General features: G+C 38.3%; 1 protein-coding gene across 1 annotated transcript; it reads right to left on the reverse strand.

Annotated features, from left to right (window-relative positions):
• Positions 1–759: 759 nt before the first annotated feature.
• LOC108910312 (sortilin-related receptor) lies at positions 760–25,952 on the reverse strand. Its single transcript, XM_018714878.1, has 16 exons — positions 25,623–25,952; positions 12,782–13,033; positions 12,274–12,435; positions 11,968–12,216; positions 11,510–11,772; positions 10,381–11,065; positions 9,955–10,136; positions 8,540–9,904; positions 8,291–8,484; positions 7,942–8,219; positions 7,329–7,667; positions 6,533–7,261; positions 3,695–3,967; positions 3,422–3,635; positions 3,099–3,355; positions 760–2,025 (listed from the first exon to the last, which is right to left on the reverse strand). The coding sequence occupies exons 1-16, from the start codon at positions 25,848–25,850 to the stop codon at positions 1,321–1,323; spliced, it is 6,375 nt and encodes a 2,124-aa protein (XP_018570394.1). The 5' UTR covers positions 25,851–25,952; the 3' UTR covers positions 760–1,320.
• Between the last annotated feature and the right edge of the window lie 21 nt (positions 25,953–25,973).

Consider the following 25,973-nt stretch of genomic DNA (forward strand, 5'->3'; position numbering starts at 1 on the left):
GACCGCAAATGCGGCCGGTGTAGGCGCTTTGTGGGACCTCCTTTTGTCCTGGCTGGGCCCCGCCGGCTAGGGCCCTTTCTTCTGGCGCTCTTCTTGCTTCGCCGGCTCGTCTGTGTAAACCCCGGGGGTAGTGTCATGTTTATGTGTGGTATGGTTGGGTAGGGTAGTGCGGCTATGCAGCCTGGGATGCGCTTTGCTAAGGTGGCCCTTAGGCTAGCGCGGGAGGGGAGGGTTAAGGAGGGTATGGGGGGTGTGTATGTGTGTGTGTGTGTCGTTGTCTTCGTTTCTTGATCACTAATAGTTGTTTTCCGATTTCAAGAAGTATTTTTGTATTTGAAAAGACATATTATGTATCTAATGCTTGACAACAGTTTTTGAATGTCGTAGAAGATGCGACTGTTAGACGTAAAATTTAATATTAAATCTTAAGATTTTTTAAATGTTTTATTCCGAAAGTCAGTCACTGATTTTTATTTTGACATGAAGCGCTTTCAATTCAAATATTTGCCTGGATTCCAATTCATGCGTGATCATGGATCCATTGTAACCACGTGACCATCAACATCCAATTGTGCATCAGTAAAGTGACTTGTCACTCCGTCAAGGTCAAAACGGATTGGATGTTGATGATCACGTGTTTACAATAGATCTGTGATTACGCATGGACGTCGATCCAGGCTTAAGTTAGTAAAATATGGAACAGTGGCGTATCATTCAGATTTACCATTTTATAAGGAAAGGATTTAATTAAATTACAACTTTATTTTCCAAGAAGTTTATTTATAGACACGTAACAGTTCACAGTCAAATTCCTTTATTCAAAAATCTAAAAACTTAACTGAGCAAAAGTATCACAGAAATTTGACTTAAAAAATATAACATCAGATGTACTTCTGCACATAAATTACAGACAACGGCACTAAATTAAAATCATACCATATGAAAATAGAAAAATACGATAAGATCCCCTGGTTCTACAACCGAAAAAACATTCACTAACGGGTGGATAGAAAATATGTGTAAATACAACCGGCACGAATCGCTCTCTTCACAATTACATAAATGACAACCAAATTTCTATTCTTGCGACTTAGACCGCGATTCCCAAGACTAGCTACAGCATATATAAACTTGTAAATGTCACAACATCGTTAAAAATTTACTTAAAGGGTTAATATTAAATATATTAATATACATATATATATAGGCAATACTTCTAGAAAGATTTGTACCGGGACGGGAGCTTCAAGCCTGGTAACTAACGGTGACGTCCGATACAAACCGCAAGTCTCATCGATCTCTCGGAATTTTCGGGTTGCGTTATGCGATGACGAGCGGCTCGTCGTCCGAGAAGCCCCGGATCTGCGGGCTCTCCTCCTCCTCCAGGCTGCTGTCGTCGAAGGTGGCCGCCTCGGACCTCGTGTCATAGTGTGAATTGGCAAACCTGGTGAAGTTGCTCTGCAGTCGCCTGTGCCGCACCACCAGGAACGCTATGACCGCCATCAGCGCTATCAGAACCAGCAGACTCGGCACCAGGATGGCCGGCAGGTTCGTAGAAGCCTCCTGCACCTCTTCCCCTCGCTTGCTGAGCAATTCCGAGGTCATCGATTTCAGTCCCTTCGCCGTCTTGATGCGGACCGCGAATGTGTAGGTGCTCGCCGTCGTGTTCGTGTACACGAACGGTGGTTTGTCGACTGTAAACTTCTGGGCGGTGGTTTCGTTGAGGGTGTTGCCCTCGTGTACGAGGATCTCATAGAAGTACTTGCCCATGGCATTGGGTAGTTGCCTTTCCTGCCAGTAAACCACGTAGCTGCCGTTGCTTTCCGTAACCACCTGGATCTCGAAGGGCGGCTGGATGGCTGGGGCGCGGTACGTGACGGGGGTGGAGTAGTTGGCTTTAAATTGACCGGTCGCTACGCTGACGTCGTACACGCCGCCGTAAGACACGTTGAAGACATGGGAGAGGTCGGTACCGTTTACTCCAGTGTGCCAGGTTTGCGTGGTCGTTCTTTCCACTACTTTAATCTGGAAATGTAAATGTTATTTTTTTTGACGTGAATATGTCGATTTTTTTAGAAAGTTTTTAATTACGGAAAATGAAAATTTTGTATGCAAACATTTATTTGAACCTCTTTAGAACCCTAAAAAACCGTATAGAAAATTAAATTTTAAATTGTTGCAAAAAACAGTTTTTCTAAAATAACAAAAAAAATATAGCACCGATTGAAAAATTTTAAATAAGAAAGTTGTAGGTTTTAAAAAGATCTATCGACTTGATTTTATGTAAGTATCGATTGCTTTGTTAATTTTTAAGATATATCGAAAAAACCGTTAAAAATCCTCTTTTCTCTTCTTCTATAACTCGTTTACATTTACATTCCCATACTTGCTATTTACTGCTAGCATAGTCCGCGGCAAGCCAAAAAAACAAAAAAAAATATTAATTATTTTTCGATATATTGATTTTTTGAAAAAAGACGCTCTCGAAAATTGGCTAATCTTCTCAGCGGACAGCCCTACAGTAACGATTTTCGGTTTATTTTCTTCGTAAAGAGTTACATTATCATACTGTTAAAAAATTTCGATGATTTTATTAATTTTAAGGATCAAAAAATGACTGGGTATGTTTTTTTTCAAATGACCATTTCAATTTTTATTTTATGAAAACGACTTTTAAAGAAAGAAATTGCCAAAATTTTTTCACCAATTTAAAAAAAAATTTTTTCTATTGAAGACTTATATTTTCAAAAATATGTTCAATTGATTTTTGCAAAATAATTTTGTTTTACTGCTCGGTTTTTAATTTGGTAATTTTTTTTTTATTTATTTTTGATTTTTTGAATATATTTACTTATTTCATTGCTGTTTATTTCGCCAAAATATATCACAAATAATATTTTAACAAATATCTTCAGTTTTTAGAGTTTTTATAATTTTTCCAATCTTTTGCTGTGAAAAGAAAACAATCCTGAACTTTTTCCTAATTGTTAAATATCAGCGTATGAATAAAATAAAATTTAAAATTGAAACGAGAAAAAAATTACCGACAAACTAATTTTTTTGTGGTCGGACAGAACAAAATTAAATTTTCAACTTACCACGTAGTACTTGGCCTGCGCGAACGGGCAAGGCGACGACCATTTCACCACCATTCTAAGCGGATTGGTACCCTCCGGACCGACACTGACGTCGTTCGGCGGCGCCTTCTCGTTTATCGAGGTGGTCACCTGCTTGAAGGTGGAAGAGAGCGGTCCGTAACCGATGGGGCCCACCAACCCCACTCCAAACAAGTACGTCTTGCAAGGGTCTAGGTTGGTCACCGTCGCAGTTTCGTTGATCGTCATCAACGCCGGCTCTAAATAAAAAAAAAAATTGTTGGAAGTTGGATATTTTTACATAAATCAAGAAAACGACCACTTACTCTCGAATAGCTCCTCTTCTTTGACGCCGTAATACACGCCGTACAACCAGTTAACTTTCTTGACGTATTTGGGTCTCTCCCAGCTTAACCTCACCGCACCCCGTTCCTTGTCCAGAATACTTTGCAGGTTATTTATCTTCGGTAGGGGCACGCCCTTATTCATGAACGATACGATGGACGGAGGTCCCACCAGATTTTTCTTATAAGCGTACACCTAAAAGGAAAAGTACAACTGCGGAGCGTTCGGATTTAATTTTCTCTGAAGCCACTCACCATGAATTGGTAATACGCCCCCGGGGCCAATTTCAGGGTGATGTTCGGGGTTTTGGTGATCCTGGGTGCCAGGTTGGGGTAAGGTCGGGCGGAATGGACTTCCATCTTGAAGCCGTCGGCGTCGCCGTCGTATTTCCACCTTAAGCTGACGCTGTCGTCTGTGATGTTCTGAAGCGTCAATTCCTTGATGTTGCCCACGATCGTTTCTCCGTCGTAGAGCAACGTAGCCGGTTGGGACCTGGCGCTTTTGTATTTGCCATTGTGAGCAACCACCTAGGAGGAAGAATAGGTATAAAAAGTATGTCTACGCCCCACCGTTTGCAAAACAACTACAAACAGCGTTATGTATAATTACAAATAATTTTGACAAGTGTAAAGATAGTGGAGTAAAGTAAGATTTTGACTTCGCAAAAATTTGCAGATTATTAAGTCCACAAAAATTTAAATGAAAGAGGAATCTTGTAGCTAACAAGTCATAATGATTTTAAAATCGAAAAAAAATATTTACAGGAATAGTGTGTAAATAAAGTTATGTAACGGTAGAATTTTCTATAAAATTAATTGAAATGCTGCCTTTTTTGAATTTTTAAGATAAAAATCTAAAACATTTAGAGATTACTCTTGAAATAGCATTTAAAATAGTGAGTGACACAAAAAAAAATCTTAAAATTTTAATTCAAAAAATGAAATAATTAAAAAAAGGCAAATTTAATTTTTCACGGCACGTTTCAAAGTCCAACAACTTTAGTTCAAAATATGATATTGCAACTTTACAGGAACATATTTTGAAGCTTGAAAACTGTACTTTAAGATGGTCCATTTTGTTTTATTTAAAACGTTGAATTTATAAAATTTAAAGAAAAACAAAAAAAAATTTTTTGCTCTAAAACGATGAAATCTGTTGTTAAACTGTAATGAAGTTAAAAAAAAAATTTGTTTGCTTGTCTAACCAATATATTTTCAAACTACGATCTTAAAAAAATCAACAAAAAAAATTTTTTTGTTACTATAATATTGTATAAAATACGAAAAATACGGATTTTCAATAAATTAATTTGAATTTAATTAAATTAATATTAATAAATTTAATATGAGTAAAATGCTTTGAAAATGTAATTTTAAATAACTTGTTCAAAAGAGTCGGCCATATTGGATCAGCCATTTTACATTTTCATTTTCTGATATAATATTCTTATTCACAGACCTCGAAAACCCCTATAATGTCAATTTAACTAAGTTTACTTTGAAATTTGTAAGTTTTAAATAAATTTTTAAAAAAGTCGGCCATATTGGATCAGCCATTTTGAATTGTCATTTTCTGATATAATATATAATATTCTTGTTCAGAGACCTCAAAAACCCCTATAATGTCAATTTAACTAAGTTTACTTTGAAATTTGTAATTTTTAAATAAATTTTTTTAAACAGTCGGCCATATTGGATCAGCCATTCTGAGTTTTCATTTTCTGATATAATATTCTTTTTCAGACCTCAAAAACCCCTATAATGTCAATTTAACTAAGATAACTTTGAAATTTGTAATTTTTAAATATATTTTTTTTAAAGTCGGCCATATTGGATCAGCCATTTTGAATTTTTATTTTTTGATATATTCTTGTTCAGCAACCTCGAAAACCCCTATAATATAAATTTGATTAAAATTACTCTGAAAATTGTAATTTTTTAATAATTTGTTTAAAAAAAGTCGGCCATATTGGATCAGCCATTTTGAGTTTTCAACTTCTGGCATAATATTCTTGTTCAGAGACCTCAAAAACCCCTATAATGTAAATTTAACGAAGTTTACTTTGAAATTTGTAATTTTTAAATATATTTTTTTTAAAGTCGGCCATATTGGATCAGTCATTTTGAATTTTTATTTTCTGATATATTCTTGTTCAGCCACTTCAAAAACCCCTATAATATAAATTTGATTAAAATTACTTTGAAAATTGTTATTTTTTAATAAATCGTTTAAAAAAAGTCGGCCATATTGGATCAGCCATTTTGAATTTTTATTTTGTAACATTCTTATTCAGGGACCTCGAAAACCCTTATAGTATCGATTTGATTAAAATTGGTTTGAAATTTTTTGATTTAATTAAAATAATCTTTGAAAAACCATTTTTAATTGTTTAAACAATTAACGTACAAATGTAAGTTTATAACTTTTTTCTATAAGCCATTTCAAGGCGATTGCAAAAGGTTTTGTTAAAATCCAAGGCTCTGCTAATTATTCCGAAATAATGCCATATTTTTAAGCTACCTTTACTCCACTCAGTCATACGAAATTTTCCGCCGAAAGACAAACAGTTCTTAAAAATAAAAAAATTACAATTGCAAGTGCATCAATTCAAAAATGGGCTTTTTTTATAAAATAATTTTAAGCAGGGGGCAGATTTTTAGTCCTCAGAAAACTAATCAGAAATTTTTATTTTTAATCATGCAAACTGATCTCGAATTCTCGTCTACGCCATCACTGGACAGTTCACAAACTCGGTTGTACTTGCGGACTTTGTAGTATTACCTGACGTTACCTTTTTAAACACACTGTATGAAATTTATGTTTTAAAACAATTATTTTTGTTGAAATAAATGAATCATTTGTTACTATTTGTTTAAAGCACTGTGTTTAGTTCGTGAATCTGTGCAATTATGTGATGAACTACCACATCAATCCATTTGACAACAGAGGGCACCAGACGAACAAAAATAAATGGCCAACATTAATCGAGAGAGACGAGATTTGACCATGTATGCTACATCTCCCAAATGGGTACGATCGCGGGTAGCGCACGCCTTAAGGTTACAATGAGCGCATAAAATATAGGTACTCACCCAAAACGTGTACGTAACATTGTGGACGAAGCTGAATGAGAACTGGTGAGAAGTCTCGTCGCCCGTCAGCTCCAGAACAGTCTCGTACGCGTGCGGTGCCTCAAACACGATATCGTACCTGTTGACCACACCGTTCGGATGCATCGGCTTCATCCAGGACACCAGAACCACAGTTCCATTCTTCTGGGTGACGGAGACATTCCAAGGTTCAGACGGTACGCCCTCGCTCGTAGAAATGATGAAATTCTTTGCCGGCGGGAAGACCTCGACGGTGTTTTGCAGACGGACATAGACGGTTATGTTGTACTTGGTGAACGGACGTAGGTCAGTGAACTTGAAGTACCAGTTCTTGGTCCAATCGGTAGCGTTCTTCCAGTTAGTTTTGCCGACTTCGCTGATCGACGGAAGGAATTCTAATTCGACATCGACGGAATTCGACACTCCCCAATACACCTTCAGGAAGTTCTCGCCCGTGCCCCTTTCGTCCAAGTCGACGCGCGTCACCTGGTAGACCCTGGATCTCTTGGTGCAATTGGTCTCGTCGTAGCCATCGGCGCAGTCCTCTTTGCCGTCGCAAAGCAGCATGAGGGGGTAACAGATGATGCCGTCGCAAGGGAACATCCCGCTGCTGCAACTGGGCGTGGCGGGGATGTTGGGGCTGTTGTTCTCGCAGACGAGCTCGTCGGTGGCATCGGGGCAGTTGAAAACACCGTCGCATACGGTGGAGAGCTGAGAGAGACATTATTAAATTAAATTAAAATAAAATGTATAATTAAACCGTCGTTTTTTTGCTTACCGGCACACAGCTGCCGTCCATCCTGCACCGGAACTGCGAATCCGTGCAATTCTTGAATTTGTCGCAGTGTCTCTCGTCCTCCCCGCCGGGACAGTCCAGCATGCCGTCGCACACCCACGAGGAGAAGATGCAGTCTCCGGACGGGCACTGGAACTGGTTGTTTCCGCAGATGAAGGCGGGTTTCGTAGGCGCGACCGTCGTCGTGGGCACAAGGGAATTCTGGGTACAGCCGATCTCGTCGCTTCCGTCGCCGCAATCGTCAGCCAGGTCGCATTTCCACCAGAAGGGTATGCAGCGCTCATTCTTGCATTTGAACATCCAGTCCTGGCAAGTTCCGTTCTAGAACAGAAAATTGAATGAATGCAAAATTTCAGCTTTAACGAAAAAGAAATAAAAAAATTGTTCTAAAATTTCAAGATTTTGAGTTTGCATTTACATTCGATAGGAAACAAACAAAAAAATTTAAAATGCACCTACACAGTTTTACACAATAAATTAAGTTGACCGGCAGGCTTGCCTGATTTGAATCCTTTCAAATTTAAGCATTTAAAAACATTTTGCAAAGGTTTTAGATGTTACCCCTCATTTTTTACCCAACTATAACTGCGCTTACCTTAGTTCCGAAACTATTGCTGGGTCTAGGTACTTCCGGTTTACCGGTGGTGCAATTCAGCTCGTCCCTTCCATCCGGACAGTCTTGGTCACCGTCGCACACCCAAGTGTTGTAAATGCATCGATTATTGGGGGGTCCGCAGGAGAACTGAATTTCAGAGCAGGTGTTGTTTTTGCAATTGGACTCGTCGGAGCCGTCCCGACAATCCGGCTCATCGTCGCACTTCCAGGTCGACGGGATGCACGTCACGGCCCCCGACAGACAATGGAATTCATCGCCTGAAACAAAAAAAAAAAAAAAGATTTTTAATTTTTCACTATTCGGGAATAACGCAGACGTGTACCCTCACTTTTACATGACGTGGGGCTGTCGGCGTTGCAATTCCTCTCGTCCGAGTTATCCCTGCAGTCATTCTCTCCGTCGCACTTCCATTTGGAGGATATACACCTGCCGTTCTCGCAAGCAAACTGGCCGTCGGTGCAGTTCTGCCTCGGACAGTCCATTTCGTCGGACCCGTCGGCACAGTCGGTGTCATAATCGCACCTGAAATAGTAAACGTTTAACACTGTACATAATCTAAAATTTGTTATTAACTTACTTCCAATAATGTGGCAGACACTTCCCGTCGCCGCAGATGAAGAACGACGGGGGGCAGGTCTCCTTGCCGCAGTGCGCCTCATCCGAGTTGTCGCCGCAATCATCTTCTCCGTCGCATTTCCACCCCTTGGGGACACAGAGGCCGTTGCCGCAAGCGAAGTGGTCTGCGCCGCAGCTCTTCTCTACCGACGGACAGGTCAGGTTCGCCAGGGGCTCCACATCTCCAGGACACAAGCATTTGTCATTCTTGGCGACGAGCCCGTCGGGACAGAGACAGGCATACTTGTTCTTCGGCATCCCGACGCAGATGTAAGGGCAGGTGGTGTTCGTGCAAGCGTTCGTGCCTATCTGGAGCCCGTGGGCGAACACTTTCAGATCCATCAGGCCCGTCAGCTGTTTGACGATGACCTCGGCACCCCTGAACGTGTCCTTGTCGGCTGTGAATATGGAGTTGCGTTTCCAGTCGTCCCAGTACATGTCGTGCTTGAAAACGGCGATGGCGAACGGGTGAGACACCACCTCGACCTCGGATACGATCTTGACGAAACCATCGCCGTGTAGATCCGAACTGCCGATGTAATCCCGTCGAGCGTCCACCCAGTATATCCTATTGGCGATGTAGTCGATGGTGATGCCGTTGGGCCAGTCGACCTTGTCCTTGCCGAACAGGGTGATGTTGTTGCTGCCATCCAAGTTCGCCCGGTTGACGGAGGGATTCTCCGCCGACCAGTCCGTCCAGAACATGTAGCCGTGCTGCGGGTGGAGGGCGATACCCCTCGGCTTGCTCAGAGTCTTCGAATCCAGGATCGTCCTCCTCATTCTACCGCTATGGTTAATGTCCGTTCGGATCAGTTCGATTTTCGCACGAACTCCATCGACGAAGTACAAGGTCTTCGAAATCCAGTCGAAAGCCATGCCCTCGATGGAGGCCAAGTCGGTTGAAACCAAAATCTCGACCTTGCTGCCGCTCTCGAAGCACTGCCTGCCTATGGTGTCCCAGGCGATGTCGGCCCAGTACACGCAGTTCGTCGACATGTCAAAATCTGTCGCGATGACATTCTTCAAGTTCTTAACGGGCAGTTCTTCCAAGGATTTCGATTTTAGGTTGTACAACGAGAGGCGTTCCTTCTGAGCGAAGAGTATGAAGTCGTCTACTTCTTGGAAGGGACAGGGCACTTGATCGGGCAGATAGTGGGACTCGAAACCGCCCACGCAGACATTGCCGGCTATCTTGCGATAGCCCTTGGTTCGGTTGTAGAACTGGCCCGCCTTGCAGGTGGGGGGCACCTTGTAGGGGTCGTAGATAGTCATGGTCTTGTCGAAGATGCAGTGCGGGGGATTTCCCACACGAACAAAGCCAAAATCGCTAAAAAACGGAGATAAATATCGAAGATTTCTAAAAATCACTTCGCTTACCATTCAAAGTCCAAAACGTCGCAGTCGCACGTCTCTTTCGATACAAGTCTTACATAATCGAGACCGTTTAAGCAAAGCGAGTGGGGCATGCGTCTCTGGTAAGTCGTCTGTTGACCCAGCACACAGGGTATGTAGCTGCGGTTTTCCTCGGTCCGACTGGGCGACCACATTTTGTAGTCCGACTGAAATAAGGCATTGAAAAATAAAGAAACAACACAAACTGATAAAATGGAGGCACAAACGTACAAAAATTGGAATTTTTTATTGGTCGATAATGTGGCGGCAAATTTAAATTTTTCTAAAACTGTATCGGCATTTTACAAAAATAAAAAGCGTAAATAAGCAATGAATATATAAAAGAAATTATGACATATCAAAAAATTCTGCATTTACGATTATTTCATTTACTTTAATTCATATCCTTACCTCAGCACAAGTTTTGTTGAACACGTTCTTGAAGTCCACCTTAACGATGATCCACTGGTGAGCCTCTGGCAGCGACCCGAACATCGTGAACACGGTGCTGTTCTCCCCAGGTTCCGTCATCAAGCCGTACAACCTCATCTCCTCGTTATGGAAAACAGTCTTGTTCCAGTTCTCCCCCTCGTCGATAGAGTAAAGAATATGCCTAGTTTCACCCTTGGACTTGTAATATTTAACCGTCGTTAGAATCCCGCCGTGATCGCCCATATTAAAGAAATAGAGCTCCCTCAGGGTCTGCCTCCAAGTCAGCCCGGCGTCCAAGCTGATGTACACCCCGTGGTGCCCCTTGAGGTTCTTGCCCAAGACTCCCGTGGCGAGGATTATGCCGGGAGCCGATTTACTGGAGAGAATGGTGACGGTTCTCGTTTCCGGGTGTAACTGACTGAATTTCTGGCTCAGGTGCAACGAACAGTTGTCTCTGATCAGGCAACCGGTAGACTGGTTCTCGACGTCGAAGGCGGGCGGTTGGATAGGACGCCAGGAGGCGCCGTGGTCGAATGTGATGACCGAGGCTAGGTCCTGAGGCCCCACATTCGAAATCGATTTGGATATGACTTTGGAGGCTATGTAGATGCCGGACAGGCCTTCCACTTTGTAGACGTCGGCGAACGCGTCTTCCGAGATGTGACTGTATAAAATGTAGAGAAACGTGACAAACTAATATCATCTCCATTTTGAAACTGCAGTGCTTCACCCGTGACGTCAGTTTATGGTCGTAGATGCGGTATCAGACGAAATGAAACAATACGTGACAAAATTAAAGCGATGTGTTCAAAAGGCTGTCAAATGTGATGCACACCGAGGCCCAGCACTACCAGACCATTAGTTCTTCTGCCTAACCTCAAATTTTAACTTAATTTAAGTAATCGAATAATGGGAAAAGTATTACAATAAACGTGTAAAATGATTTAAAATCGAGTTTTATGCTGTAATTAGTTCACGAAATTATTAAATTAATCATTTACAAATGGAGATTGACGTCACTAGGCGATGATCCAGCAGATGCGAAACCTTATAATAAAGTTAGTAACGAAAAAATTTAAAAAAAAATAATAAATAAAACATTACTTACTGAAGCCAAGAGTCATGCCAGGTCAAATTGGGGAAAAACGCGAAAACGTTCTCGAGGGACATGGTGAATCTGACCTCTCCGTCGTTACCGCCGAGATTTTCCGACACATACAAGTTGGACAAGACATCGGAGTGACTGACGGCGACGAAGGCCCTGCTACCGGTAACGTCTACGATGTAGTAGCTCCTGAATTTCTGTACCGAATTGAAAACACACAATAGCTGCTTGCCCAACTTGTAGGACACGTATAATTCTGTATCGCCCTGAAAAGTTAAAAATTAAATTGTCGAAAGGGATTAGGAAAAAATGTAGACCATGTAAATATTTACGAGACTGGATTTGTCAAGTTTAGAACAAAGGAAAGTTACAAATATCTCTTATCTTTATTGTTATTTAATCGCGCGTGATCAGGGACAATAACTGTGCACCGATATCGCTGGGAAATTGAAAATGAATACCTTGGCGTTAACTTTGGTGGTAAACAAGTAATCCCCTTTGAAAAAGAAATCCTTGACGTTGGTCGTGTAAATGTGCGACGCCCTGCTCCTGAACAGATTCCTGGAAAAGATGATGTTGCTCAGTCCGTTGGGCTCGAAGCGTTGCAGCAGCAGCTGCTGGTTGTCGCTGGAATCCTTCATCCAGTAAAACGACTTAACAAACTCGTGCCCCAACCGGAAGCTTTTTCCGAAGTCCTCCGTTATCCAGAACTAAGACAAGAATGGGCAAGTTCCAGTAACCGTATTGGAAACTGACAAAATACTCACCTTCTGATTAGAATCGTTCTTATCTAGGACCACAAATGTCGAAGGTTGCAACTCGTGAAAGGAAACGTCGGAGGGTGTAAAATCAAGTTTCACACTCTTAAAACTCTTTCCGTGGTCAGTGGTCAAGTACATCATGTTGTGTCTGATGTCGGTGAAAACAAACTGTAAATAATTACAAAAAAAATATACAAATCTGTCATTTTATTGTCAAATTTATTTTATTATTTCGATTTTTTATGAATTTTGAAGAAATTTTATACAAATGCAACAAATTATTAAATTGCACATCTATTTTAAGCAAAAATCAGTCCAAAAATGTAAATCTGTACAATTAACTGTTATTTTTTTTCTTTATTCACATTTGATTAGATAAAAAACCAGTTTAAGATTACCAAAACAGCGAACAATCATGTAATTTTCTTAATTTACAACCTGGTTAATTTCCATTTTTCATTATCACCTAATTTCACTCTAGTAATAATGGTTATGATAAAAATAATTAACTTACGTGTGTATTATACTTCGGGTGATTGTAGAATTTCTCCAACGTGGCGTAACTGCCGTTGTCCAGTTTAAAACTGTCAGTCATGTTTTGGTACGTGTCTCCATCATCGTAAGAAATGTAGACGGCTGACGGATTGACAGTGGTGAAGGATGGAATGATGGGTGCCGGATCGCGGGCCAGACATATCACCACTTTACTTTTTTCACCCACCCAATGCACCATCAGTTGCTTATGGGTATCGTTGAGGTGGTTTATCTGGAATAAAATTAAATATCAATCGGTATTTGGAAAAAAAAATCGTGGTTTTCCACTTATATTTCGTTGCAGATAATGATATTCAAAAGTTTCGACCTATAATAATGCAAAAGAACTTTTTGTATTTTAAATAAACACACATCGGTACAATTTAAGTTAAAAAATGTCCCCTTTAAATATGTAAAAATATACAGAATAAAAAAGATTCCACTCATGTGGTTATCATATGATTTGTCAAATTTATAAGGAAGTGTTGATAATAAATATGACGTGAAAAATATTTCCCGACTTTGATAGTGTATGCAAAATTTGAATATCACATTCCGGAAATAATGGTTACAAGATGAGAACCTAAATTTATTTTTTAATTGGAATACTTATACAGGCCGTCTACAAACTCACAAATCTACAGGTTTTCACAGAAGCAGCCTTTTGCATCGAGTAGAATTTTTTTGCTTCTACTTCTCACGTTAACATTAGTTGTTTCTTAACTATCACAATTGCGCATATAAACGTTTCTTATGCTTTGGTATTAATCTAGTGCAGTGTGTGTAAAAATTGTATTAATAGAGTAGTACTGTCATTAGTGACGTTTTATTCCAATAGTGAATTATTACTGAAACCACAAGTAGGTGGAAGTGGCAAATGTATGAAAGCAAGACGAACGTACATAAATCATTCTCTTTGCACTTTTTCTGTAAAGCAGTAATTTTTTATTTTCTTCTATTCAACCCACAGTTTTCTTAATATTCTTTCCAGTAATATTACATATATGCCAGCTAATTTATGGCAACTATAAAAACAAAACTTTACTTAACGGTAAGCCTCCATGTCATTTTAAATCCAAAACTCATTTTAAAAGAATTAAAAACCTATTTTTCTCTATTGTTCCATATCTTCTACTTTTAAATATTTTCGGTACCTAATGAAATTTGATAATAGGATAATTTTTAGCTCTGTACAGCACGAAAACTAAATAGTCCAACAAAATTACACTCGGAGAAAAAAAAATTGTTACCTAGAGGTTTTATAAGTAGAAATGGTAAAAGGGTTTATAATAAACCTAAAAAAATAAATGCGTGAGCAGGGGTTTTGGAGGGTTGATTTGAGATGTTGAAAAGTTGTGAAAAATTATATCATTGGAATTTCTGGCGAAATTTGATGTCAAACAAAAAAGAATCCAATACAAAAGTTGTAGATCATGCAAAAATCTACAACTTTTGTAGAGGTCACTTTTTAAGATAACCTCAACATGTCAGAGAAAAATGCAAAAAACAGGTTTTCTTTCTGATTTTTCGGTTTTTATTTTTCATTTTTCATTTCAAGACAGTTTTTTATGTATTTTTTTCCGTACAATTGAATGGTGTAATTAGTCTTTGATTTTTTTTTTAATTTAAACAAATTAACAATTACTGAAAAATTTATTGTTGCAATTTTTTATTTTTTTCTTGCATTTTTGAACATGTTTTTGAACGGTGATTACAGATATTTTTATCACCGGCACAACTCTGTACGTTGAATTTTTCTTTGAAAAAAAAGTGTTTCAACCGGAAAAAATAAATATCTCGCAAACTTCTTGATTTTTTTTATCTAAAAAAATTTGTGGTTATTTAAGACATAGAAAGGTATACATTCACCAAGTTTCGTCAAAATTTATTTATTTTTACGGAAATGAGAAATAAAAAACGAAAAATGAGTTATTTCGATCGATCTAAAAACAATTAAAAATTAGAAGGCCGTTTTGCCGGGAATGAAATGAAGACCGCCTTCGGTTCCGTCAAAATGACGCTTTTCTACTGTCAAATGGAACAACGTGCAAACGACGCCAAGTGGCAGATTGCGAAGAAACGATGCGAATAAGGTATGGAAAACCAACCGGCCGTCGGTACTTATGACGACATGCTCACGTCGTCCACAGGAAGCAACAAACACAGTAGGATGGATACGGACCAGGACTACCAAGAGACGCTGATAACGGTACCGCCCGACGGGGGCTGGGGGTGGGTAGTGGTGTGCGGAGCGTTCTTCTCCTTCCTCATCGTCGATGGCATGTTCTATTCCTTTGGCGTGTTCCTGGACAAGATGTCCCAAGATCTGAAGTGCTCCAAGAGCATGGTGTCATTGTCCTCGGCGATAATTAATGGCGTTTTTTGTTTAAGCGGTAAGAGAGGTTGCCCAAAAAGATAATGAAATACAATTACTTTTTTACTATTTAATCAGAATTCATGACATATGGTACAGGTAAGTTTTGAGAATGTTAAAAACCTTGATCCTCGTGTTCATGGTATGGTTTCAGCTTATTATTTCTATCTCCAGGTCCTTTCGCTGCTTCCCTAGTAAACAACTACGGATATCGTACGATAGGAATCGTCGGCAGCGTCTTATCGATAATCGCGTGCCTAATCTCGTCCCTCGCAAGGACGATACACCCCATCTACTTCACGTACGGCGTGATAGGCGGCATAGGCTTCGGCCTGATATACATGCCGGCCGTCATCGCCGTCGGCTTCTACTTCGAGAAGTGGCGAGGCGTCGCCACCGGGGTGTCCTCGTGCGGCGCCGGTTTGGGAGGCGTCGTTCTGCCCATAGTCTTCTCACTGGCCTTGGACAACCTAGGTTGGAGGAGCACCTTCAGGCTCCTGTCGGCGATGTTCGTTCTGGCCCTGGCTTGCTCCCTGCTGTTCAAGCCGGTACCGCCTTCTAGGGTAAAGAGGATCAAGTTGAACCCGGTGAGTTCGATGTATTGGATATAAAAATCGTCGGATGATGTCAATTTTTTCGCCACCAGGTCGTCTCTGGTAACTTCTTCACGACGTACCACAACAGGATGTACCCCACGCTGTCCGAGCTGACGGAGGCGCCCACCATAATCCTGCTGCAACCGAGGAGGTTCAAGTCCAGCGAGGTGATGATCACGACGTACCCGTCGTCTAGCTTTCTATTTAAATCAAAAGGTAACATTTTGTCGAGTTTAAAAATAAAAATAACGTAACTTCGAATGCTGATAATTATTTTTAAAAGACGAGGACCTCGTCGAGGATCCAGACCTGCAGGAGTCCAAGACTGGGTCGGAATACCAGAGCATCAGGACCAAGAAGGACAACACCAACGCCGTGTCCGAGAAGACGACGGTCACCAGGATGTCTAGGAACAGGATCATGAACCAGATGAGGCCGATGTACCGGGACGACATCTTCTACAACAGCTCCTTCAATTTCCTGCAGAGGTACAAGAGGACGGAGCGGAGGAGCTCGCAGAAGACGACTGCGACTGTTTCGGTGGGTAACTTTACAATTGTTATTTTCACGAGATTTCGCCTATTCGTTACATTCTCCCCATTATCGCTACTAACTTGAACGATTGATATTACGGTATAAGGTGTTTTGATAAGAGCTGATAAAACGTAAAAAATTTACATTATTTTTGCATATCGACCATGTAGGAATGCTGCTGGCATCCATCGTTGGTAAAAAATGCCAATGTTATTAGTAAAACTGCCAGAACTGTCTACAGAATTTGTCTACAATACACCACCATAAACACCAACGGGTAGGAAACAATTACGCAACATATGCATGATATCAAAGGCAACAGTATACTAGCGTGACGTAAACGTGAAAAGCATTCTGAAGCAGCGGCTTTCGCAAGTCTCGGTTGATCGGCTTGGCACGCCATTGAATTGCGGCTCTCTCTGACAGTCATAGTTATTAGTATGAGTCCAAGAGTCCAAACAACCTGTAGTGATGATGCAAGTGAAGAAGAAATGTTGGTATCACTAGATTTATTGCAATTTTGACGCATTTCAGGGATTTCCTCAATGATAAACAGAATGCAATCATATTGTGAAACATCCCAGGGAAAATATTTCATTTTTTTGCGGTTTAACCGCAATCTAATTGCACAATCATCTTTATTTGTCGTATTCGATATAATATCACTAATCACTAAAAAAGGTAGAAATTGCACGAACAAAACAGTTGATGAACAAAGCATCGTTTTAATTTATTTCTCCCACTATCTATTTGGCTTTAGCTGCAACCATGTTTTAAACAAAATGTTCTAAACAAATGTTTTCTATTTGTTTAAAACACAAATTGCTGTTTAATATACATTCGTTTTAAACACGTTTTAAACAATTGTTTAAAACATGATTTTTTAATTATTTAAACATGAGATATTGAAGTACTTTATTCATCGTTTATAAAAACTATAATAACTGTACAGACAAAAATATTGCAAAAATACCACGGCATATAAAAGGTAAATTGACTTTATTTACATGGAAGAAGTATAAGCATCGGAGCAAGATCGATTCTTTCACAGACTCCGATAAGAAATAATTACGTAAAGGATGGAAGTGGTACTAATCGATAGACAGCAGAGAAACATTCGTACAGGTCTTGTTGACAGTGCAAGGCGCTGATAATGCAGTGCAAAGGAAGGATTCAATTTTTAAACCTCAGTAGGCGAGATGGATCTGATTTTAGAGGGGACGAGGAGCTGCTAGCGCAGGAAGTGAGCAATAAAACGAAATATCGTGCAGGGTGATGCAATGAGTGGCCGAGTGTTTCAGAAATGATGTGCAACCGTTGTTATTTGGACCTTGACTACTGACTCAGTCAGAACAAAATTCAGAGGACGATTAACGTCAACAAACAACCAATTTTGCCGAATAGACATGTGCTAACAACAATTTGCTGAACTGCACTTTATTACATTAATGACATCGCATTACACTTGTATCAACACGTTAAATATTCTCCAGAAGCTGATGCCGAGGCTATTAAGACAGTTTCTCGGAATTGTAACGCCGAAATAAAAATCTGAATAAAAAAACACCAAAAACTACTCTTGGATAAAATGTCATACTTTATTTTTACTAATCAAGGCCTGCATCATTAGCAAAAAATGTTCATGGAAAAATAGTTGTTTTATTTATAAGGAACCAAGTTCCCAAGAAGTCCAGTTCTCTGTTGTTAATTAGGAGAGTATTATTGGAATTAATATTATTATCTGTTTTTTGATGTTTATTCCATCTGTAACAATAATATTTTAGAGAACATTTTAAAATTCCGATATTTTATTAAATTTGTACAGTACAGGAGTGTAGTCGAGACTAAAAAAATCGCTGATACGAATTTTAGGTCTAGGCTTTGGTTAATAAAAATAAAATAGGGCATTTTATCCAAAAGGACAAATTTTGGTTCAGTTCAGTTTTGATTAATAAATACAACTTCTAGAGGGTGTTGCGATTTGAAATCGTAAAAAGGAAAAAAAAAATTTGAGGTTTTCTCACATTTTTACCGCAAATATCGTTTAAATCGATGAAAAAAATACATAATTTTTTTTTTTAATTGTTTGCATTAGTGTTATAACGAAATCCCAAATAGCATCTTAGATAGCAGATGATTTCTTTTTCTTGAGATATGTTAGTAGTCTATTTCTTTAAATGTGTGAAATATTCGCGGTTTTCTCTACAATAATGTGCAAATAAATTTTTAGTCGAACGAAAATGACAATATTAAGTCGACACATAGCCTTAAAAATACGTACTGATAATAAAATTTAAGGTTCCCTGGCCCAATAATTCAGATTAACATCCTCATAATGTGAAATGATAAATATTGAAGAAGCGTAGACAAAGAAAATATTAATATGTTTTATCAGCATAGATAGGTATATCCTTTAGTAAATACTTGAAGGTCTTTCCTTAAATTTACATAATTATCTCTCTGAGTCATATGTAGAGCGTTATCAGCAATACTCGGTCAGGACATAAAAAAAAACTGATAAAGGAATTAGAAGGAAATAAATATACAAGTTTGTGGAAAGAAAACGGCAAATAAGTGAAATGTAGGCGAGTTTAAAGAACAAAAATTATAATTCACAAAATCTGATTCACTGCAGATTCCAGATAACGAAAGGCTTCTGTACTTATATTTGAACTATAAAAAATACACGAAACAAACAACATAATTATCCGACATTCGCTCAGTTTTATTGGATACCTTAGATTCTTTATTAAAAAATGCGAGATTTTATTAATATTATAAATAGCTATTGAGATTACCAGCTGTTTTTTAGTTAAATAAGATTTATTTCTATTTCTTTTATAGATTTGTATGGACGACAAATTTAAATTAAAGCTTTTATTTGTTTACCAACAGCAAGAATTATAAAAAAGTGAAAATGACAGTAGTTTTACATTGATAGATTTAATCTGTTCATAATTACGTATCGTTAGTTGTTGAGTAAAATAATGGAATTTTCTCTTAATACTGGAAGTCTATTATTTTTACTACGCCTCAACATTTTAGCTATCGACAAAAATTTTAATGTATAGGGAAAACAATCAAAAATTAAACAATACAATACCAATTTTTTTAATATTTAGTTGGCGACTTTTTTTTCTTTTTTTTATCTGGACATAAATAATAAATTGAAACTTATGGAATAGGCCTCAGGCCTAATATTAAACGGTTTTTTTTTTTTTGAAGAAGTCCAACATGGAATACCACATGTCGGTGACGAGGGTGGCGACGCAGCGCGACCTAGACGAGGCCGGCTGCAAGCGCGCCATCTGCACGGAAGCCGTGAAGAGGACGCTCGCCACCATGCTGGACTACAAGCTGCTGAAGTCCCCCACGTTCCTTCTGATTACCCTTAACGCGACGTTCGTCTGCCTCGGCTACTTCACCACGTACATCTTCATCGAGGACAGGGCCCGGCAGGCCGGACTGCCCAAGGAGGTCGCCTCGTGGCTCATCCCCATCATAGGGATAGCCAACATCACGGGAAGGATAATATGCGGCTTCATAGCCACGTGCCCCAGGGTGAGCTGTACGGGGCTGAGCGCCTTATGTCTGTCGGTGGGTGGGCTAGCCACCGTGCTGTCGGCGCATTTCGATGATGTGGTCGCCCAGGTCTGCTATGCCGTAATTTTCGGCAGTTTCATAGGTAAGAAGTGTAGGTATAAGCAAACATTTTTATACAGGATGTAATTCTGTTTCGTAGTTTCAATAAGAATCATCGGGTCTAAGTAAATTAGTATAATTATTAATTTATAACGAATGAAATATGTCTTAAAACTCTTAAATATAACGTCGAAATTAACCATTTGTCATTTTTCTCCTGTAATGGTGGTTTTCCACTAAACGGACAGTCGAGTTTATGTCCCGTTTGTGTTTTCTAGAACAAAACAAAAACAAAACTGAAACAAACCCAAAACTCTTGTTTCCATCAAGCGGGCTACATTTTATTCGAGTTTTGTTTTTGTTTTCTGTCCTTTTCCACTGGTTGTCGCGTGGAACACATTTTTTCCAATAACCAGCCAACATGTTTAGAGAAGATTTTTTTATTCTTAGTTATGGCTGGTTTATACTGAAGTCCTTGGAAAAAAGTGTGTCCACAGTGTCCCACCTCGAACTCCATCGATGGATATCTGGGAAACCGCTCTAAGGATTTTTTTGAAATTGTGATGGTGTGACACGGACCGTGGGGACCACCAAGTTAAAATATTTTCAAGGTCATCGTACTTCCGGTTACACCGGAAACCGATACTAACTTTCTTATTTTAAATGGAGCCCCCTGTATATTATTGCATTTTTGGAAACATCATCCATTTTTAAGTTGAAAACATATCATCACAAACACTCCATATTTAGGATTGACCGTTTCCGAGATATTTCGATTTTTAAACAAAAATTGACAGATGCAAAATTTAGTTCTCCCGGTTTATTTTTTTATACAAATTGGACATTTTGTAGAGAAAGACTTACTTTATCGAATTTGACATGAAAATTTTCCAGTTTTTATACAGGGTGGTCAAAATTTTTTTATCGAATATAAAGTTCAGAATACGTGGAAAACTCGGAATTTTTAAACGGAAACCCCTAATTTTTTTGCAATAATATACAGGGGGTTCCATTTAAAATAAGAAAGTTAGTATCAACTTCCGGTATAACCGGAAATACGATGACCTTGAAAATATTTTAGCTTGGTAGGTTCCACAGTTCGTATCACGCCATCACAATTTCAAAAAAATCCTTCGAGCGGTTTTCCAGGTATCCATCAATGGAGTTCGTGGTATATGTACGGTTAAAGTGTTTACTTGGTTAGTTTGTATCCTAGCCAAGTAAACACTTTAACCGTACACATATATATTTTCTAATAGCCATAATTCATTAATGATTAAAATATTGTTTTTGGGAAGAAGAAAACGCCAACATAGATATTGGGTTGGATCACTTAAATAGACAACACAACACGACCGTTTCCACTAAACAGACTTGAGTTTCAAAACACGTCGAAACCTTTTGATGTGACCGCTTTCAAGCGGGACCCGAAAAACAAAATTCCAACTGACGCAAAACACGCCAGTCTTCAAAAAGTTTGCGAAAAGTTAAGGTTTTGTTTTGTTCGACACACGTTTGTTTTGCTCTTGTTTTGTACGTTTAGTGGAAAACCGCCATTTTGAAGCGGGACCCGAAAAACAAAACTCCAACTGTCGCAAAACACGCCAGTCTTCAAAATGTTTGCGAAAAGTTACAGTTCTGTTTTATTCGACACAAGTTTGTGTTTTGTTTTTGTTTTGTTCGTTTAGTGGAAAACCGCCTTAAGACTTGTTTGTATGCTCATAATTTAGTGAAATCGAACACGTTATCTAAATTATATTATGTACATTTGAATCTATATTTAAAAATTATCTAAACTCGAATAGAAAATTGTGAAGAACTGTCCTCAATCGATTTATATCAAGGGACAAAGCGGTGACCTTTTCAACATCACTTTTTGTTTGTTCCTATTTATATGACGATTATTTACACGTAGTAACCGGCGCCCAACGGGGTACAACATAATTTTAAACAACAACAAATACAATTTGATAACGTTGGACACATTTTTTCTGCGATGCGTATGAAAAAGTTAAAAATCTTTGGTATGCCTGGTATATTATCTTCCTCTGTAGTAATGGCCGAGTCAATTGCGCCAATGAATTGCATGTTGATGTTATCAGCCTTTTGGACTGGTATCAGTTTAGCTGAAGGATGTCCTACGTCAGTACGAGGTTGTGGGTCTCTGACGTAGATTTTGCGGCGTAAATGAGATAATCTTCTGACTAATCCTGTTTCTTAATAATAACGAATAAAACTACGAATGCCTGCGACTACATCGGATAGAGTTGCGAATGGAAATAAAACCGAGAAAACCACACAAAATGTTTCTGATTTATTATAATGATAGGAATATAAAAAATAGTAAATATGGAACAAACTGCAGTGAACACAGATATGGCATCCCTCCACAAATTCATTCATTTATTTAATTTCTTTACAAGTTACAACACTGATAGGTATAACCTGGAGATAATAATAAAAAACATTGCGAGGTGCGCACAAAGAAGTACCAAAATTGTTTGGCAAAAAGTGACTATATGACTATTTCCGAACTGTTTGCGTGGCGTTTGGAACTACCCCTAAGATAATCCATTTGCGCCGTTTACAAATGTCTGTACTTCACTATAAATAGGGCAGGAAGGTTTTATATAGATCAACTTCGCATTGCTCCGAGGGCAAAACTGCCATCCAGATAAGAGTACCGAGGATAGAATTACGTTATTATTTCTGTTTAAATCAATAACACGAATGTGAGTTAATAAGACACATTTTGGTGTGGTATTCTTTGTTTTCTCGTGTTAGATAGTGATAAAAGTTGCCCCGTCATTATTCCTGGCGTGATGCCTTAAAAAAAAAGTCGTGCGACACGAAATAAACATGTTTCTTTATTCTGTATACTATAAGCTATGAACAGGCATAAAAAATTGTTACTGCTATTCACAGAACACCGTTTTAGCTTTTCCATGAAAAAATCATAGTTTGTTTTTATATTTAAATTTTTATGCATAATTTTCAACTAAAAAAAAACCTATCTGATTACTTATAACTTGTTTGGACATGTTATCGATTTTTGTTTGTCGGGAATTCTTGGTAAACTATTTTAATCTGAAGGTAAGTACAAGTTTATATACAACAAAAACAGTGCTGCAAATTCCGCAAGCATTAAAAAAATATATGGAAACTTCGTGGTATATTCCTAACGCTATAATTTAATTATTTCCTAATAAACGTAAATTTTAGGAATTTCCGAAGAAGGCGAGATAAACGTCATTAAAATTTAATAAAACTATCGACTGTTTAAACCCGTCTCCAATTACCAGTTAATTAAAAGTTAATTTATCAAAACAAAAGGTTGTTAGGCCGATTTCAACCATACCATGTTTTAAATTTGAAACTACATGCATATGAAACTTCCGGCAATGTTAAAATCAATAACTAAGTATACCTTCGTGGAACGAGCGGAATGAATGTGGCAAATAAATAATTACGCTTTGAAAATGAATCGCTCTGTGTCTAGTCAACTACGATGTTGTGTATTTTGAGTGCCAGCCGCTAAAATGACAAATAATAAAACGTTTTAGTGGAACAACTAATTATAGGAAGCAAAGGCGTAGAAATCTTAACAGATTCAACAATTGGAAAACTAATAGCAAAATCGACAAGATAAACCGACGGGTTGTTCCCCGCAATTTATATGGTGATTCCCGCATCTCCAATTTCACCGACATATATTTTTTTAGACTATGACTATGACCATGCTTATCACAATAAATTAATGATAAACTTGTACTTTGTCCGTCATTTTAATACAAACAATAAAGTCCACCGATAATTTTTCAAACAAGGACCGTCGATAGTGAAGATGATAAAATTCGGTTCATACCCGAATTTAATCGGGGAATTTATTTTTATGTGTGAATCCCAGAACTGCGAACTTAATTTTTTAAAGAAACTCGTTTTTTCTCGTTTTTTTTTCATACAAGTAAAACATAAAAACAGTTCCAAGACCCCAAAAAAGGTCAACACTCGTGTTGAAAGCAGCAGAAAATAGACCGGCAGAAAATTACGAATTACACAATTAAATGTAATCAACTTAAAAATAACGAACCTCGTAATGAACCATTGAACAAAATACAGAGTAATAAATTCTTTTAGTAATAAAACATCTCATAAAACATCATGCTTTTTTTTTATGAACTATGAAATTTCTTTTCCTTTCCCAGACGACATTTATTAGAGAAAAATCGCACTTTTTCTATGTTCTGTTACCCTTAGAATCTGTAGCACGTCATTCTGAAGATATATAGGAAGAATACCAACATTCTTTTTCCCAACATAATTTTTTCGAATTAAAAGTATTTTTCGACTATCCCTCGTTCTGAAGACGGAAACAAAACCTCGAAAAAACTGATCGAAACGTCGATTATCATCATTAACACCTCACAATTCTCATTTTTCCAGCTTGTATACCCGTGCTGAGGACCCTAATCATCGTCGACACCTTGGGGCTGGATAAACTGACGAACGCAGTGGGGCTGATACTTATGTTCCAGGGGATAGCTTGTCTGATTGGGCTGTCGATCACCGGGGTCCTAAGGGAGGTCACAGGTGATTACAAGTGGTCATTTTATTTCTCGGGGGGCACCATCATTATCGCCGCACTGTTCTTCATCCCTTTACAGAGGGTGGCCAAGTGGGAGCGCGCACGGAACGACGAAGCAAAGCAGTCCGAGAGGTGAATTAGGTTTTTTCGGTGTTTTATTGTTAGGATAAAAATAAGTTTAACTGAAGATGTACCCCAGAAATTGATTTTTTTTTAATAAAAGTTGTAACGGATTGAAATTTGGTGGTATTATTTTGCGATCCAAAACCTAAACCTTTTTAAAAAACGGGTTTTCAGAAGCCAGATAAGTGGTCTACCATTTTCAAAATACAGCGACAATTTCTACATTGCCATTTCTTCAAAGTCTAGCTTTGAACTTAACATTGAATACTTTCATTTACTTGCCACAATCCTCGTTACAACCGATTCCTTGAACTCTCGATATAAATTTCCAAGAAACTGTCAGTCGGTAGGTATCGATTCCAAGCCCTGTTATATCTATTCAAAGAAAGGATAATTGCCGTAATCAAAAGAAAATGCTCAATTTTCTTACAAGAGATGCCCACTCTTATTAATGTTAGCAAACATCGCGATGTATTCATTTTCTTTTCATTACGTAAATAAAAATAGGTACCTACGTATTAATCATAAAAATGTAGGCTGTTATAGATTTTATTTTTTGTTTAGCGCATATTACTGGTATCTATGTATAAATACCAGGTATATTTAGATCTTTTATCTGATACAAACTACATTTTATCGCAATATTTTCGATTCATTGTGTACCTACGTAAATAACAATCAACTTTTATTGAGTATAAAGTATTTCAAATCATTATTTATAAGCATGAATATAGAATATTTTTCTCTGAATGGTACTAGTACTACCTAGTAAACTAATTCTTTGTCCGATTTTTTCAGATTTAGCGTTGTTTAAAACAGTTCTCTGGATCGAATATAAACATTTATCTACTCATCTACACTGTAACCAATAACGGGTACCCGCTTATTGCTGACTTCCTGGTTTTATTAGTGGCACGTCATGGAATAATAAACTCTATAACCACAAAAAAACTAATACAATAATTACCTTCGTCGTTATTCCATCGGTGGTTGGGCCCGCTGCTCTTTTTTGTCGGTGATTGCCACTCGTCTCTTCATTTAGAACATCCTCGTCCGCATGAATTTGTACCGAGTTTCCTGATCCCAGCAGAGGATCATCATTGCCATATAAAGTTTTTATGTGTCTTTCGGTGTCCGCACTTGAATTCGTCACAAAATATTGAAAGAAAATTAACAGAAGGAATATTCTGTACATTGTTTTTTATATAATTATTATATACGCCGTTCAACAACAGTCAGCTGATGCACTTATTTACTCATCAAAACAAGTAAAACCTTCACCAACCACTGATCTCTAATCGCTGCTCTGCTTTGTTTT

Source organism: Anoplophora glabripennis, unplaced genomic scaffold (genome assembly GCF_000390285.2).
Source record: "Anoplophora glabripennis isolate ALB-LARVAE unplaced genomic scaffold, Agla_2.0 scaffold86, whole genome shotgun sequence".
NCBI lineage: Eukaryota > Metazoa > Arthropoda > Insecta > Coleoptera > Cerambycidae > Anoplophora > Anoplophora glabripennis.

Excerpts from the sequence above, each read along its gene's own strand:
- LOC108910312 (XM_018714878.1), bottom strand. The coding sequence starts at position 25,850 with ATGTACAGAATATTCCTTCTGTTAATTTTCTTTCAATATTTTGTGACG. Across the intron at positions 12,217-12,273 it reads AGAACGATTCTAATCAGAAG|TTCTGGATAACGGAGGACTT; the intron begins GTGAGTATTTTG and ends TTCTTGTCTTAG. Across the intron at positions 9,905-9,954 it reads GACGTTTTGGACTTTGAATG|CGATTTTGGCTTTGTTCGTG; the intron begins GTAAGCGAAGTG and ends TCCGTTTTTTAG.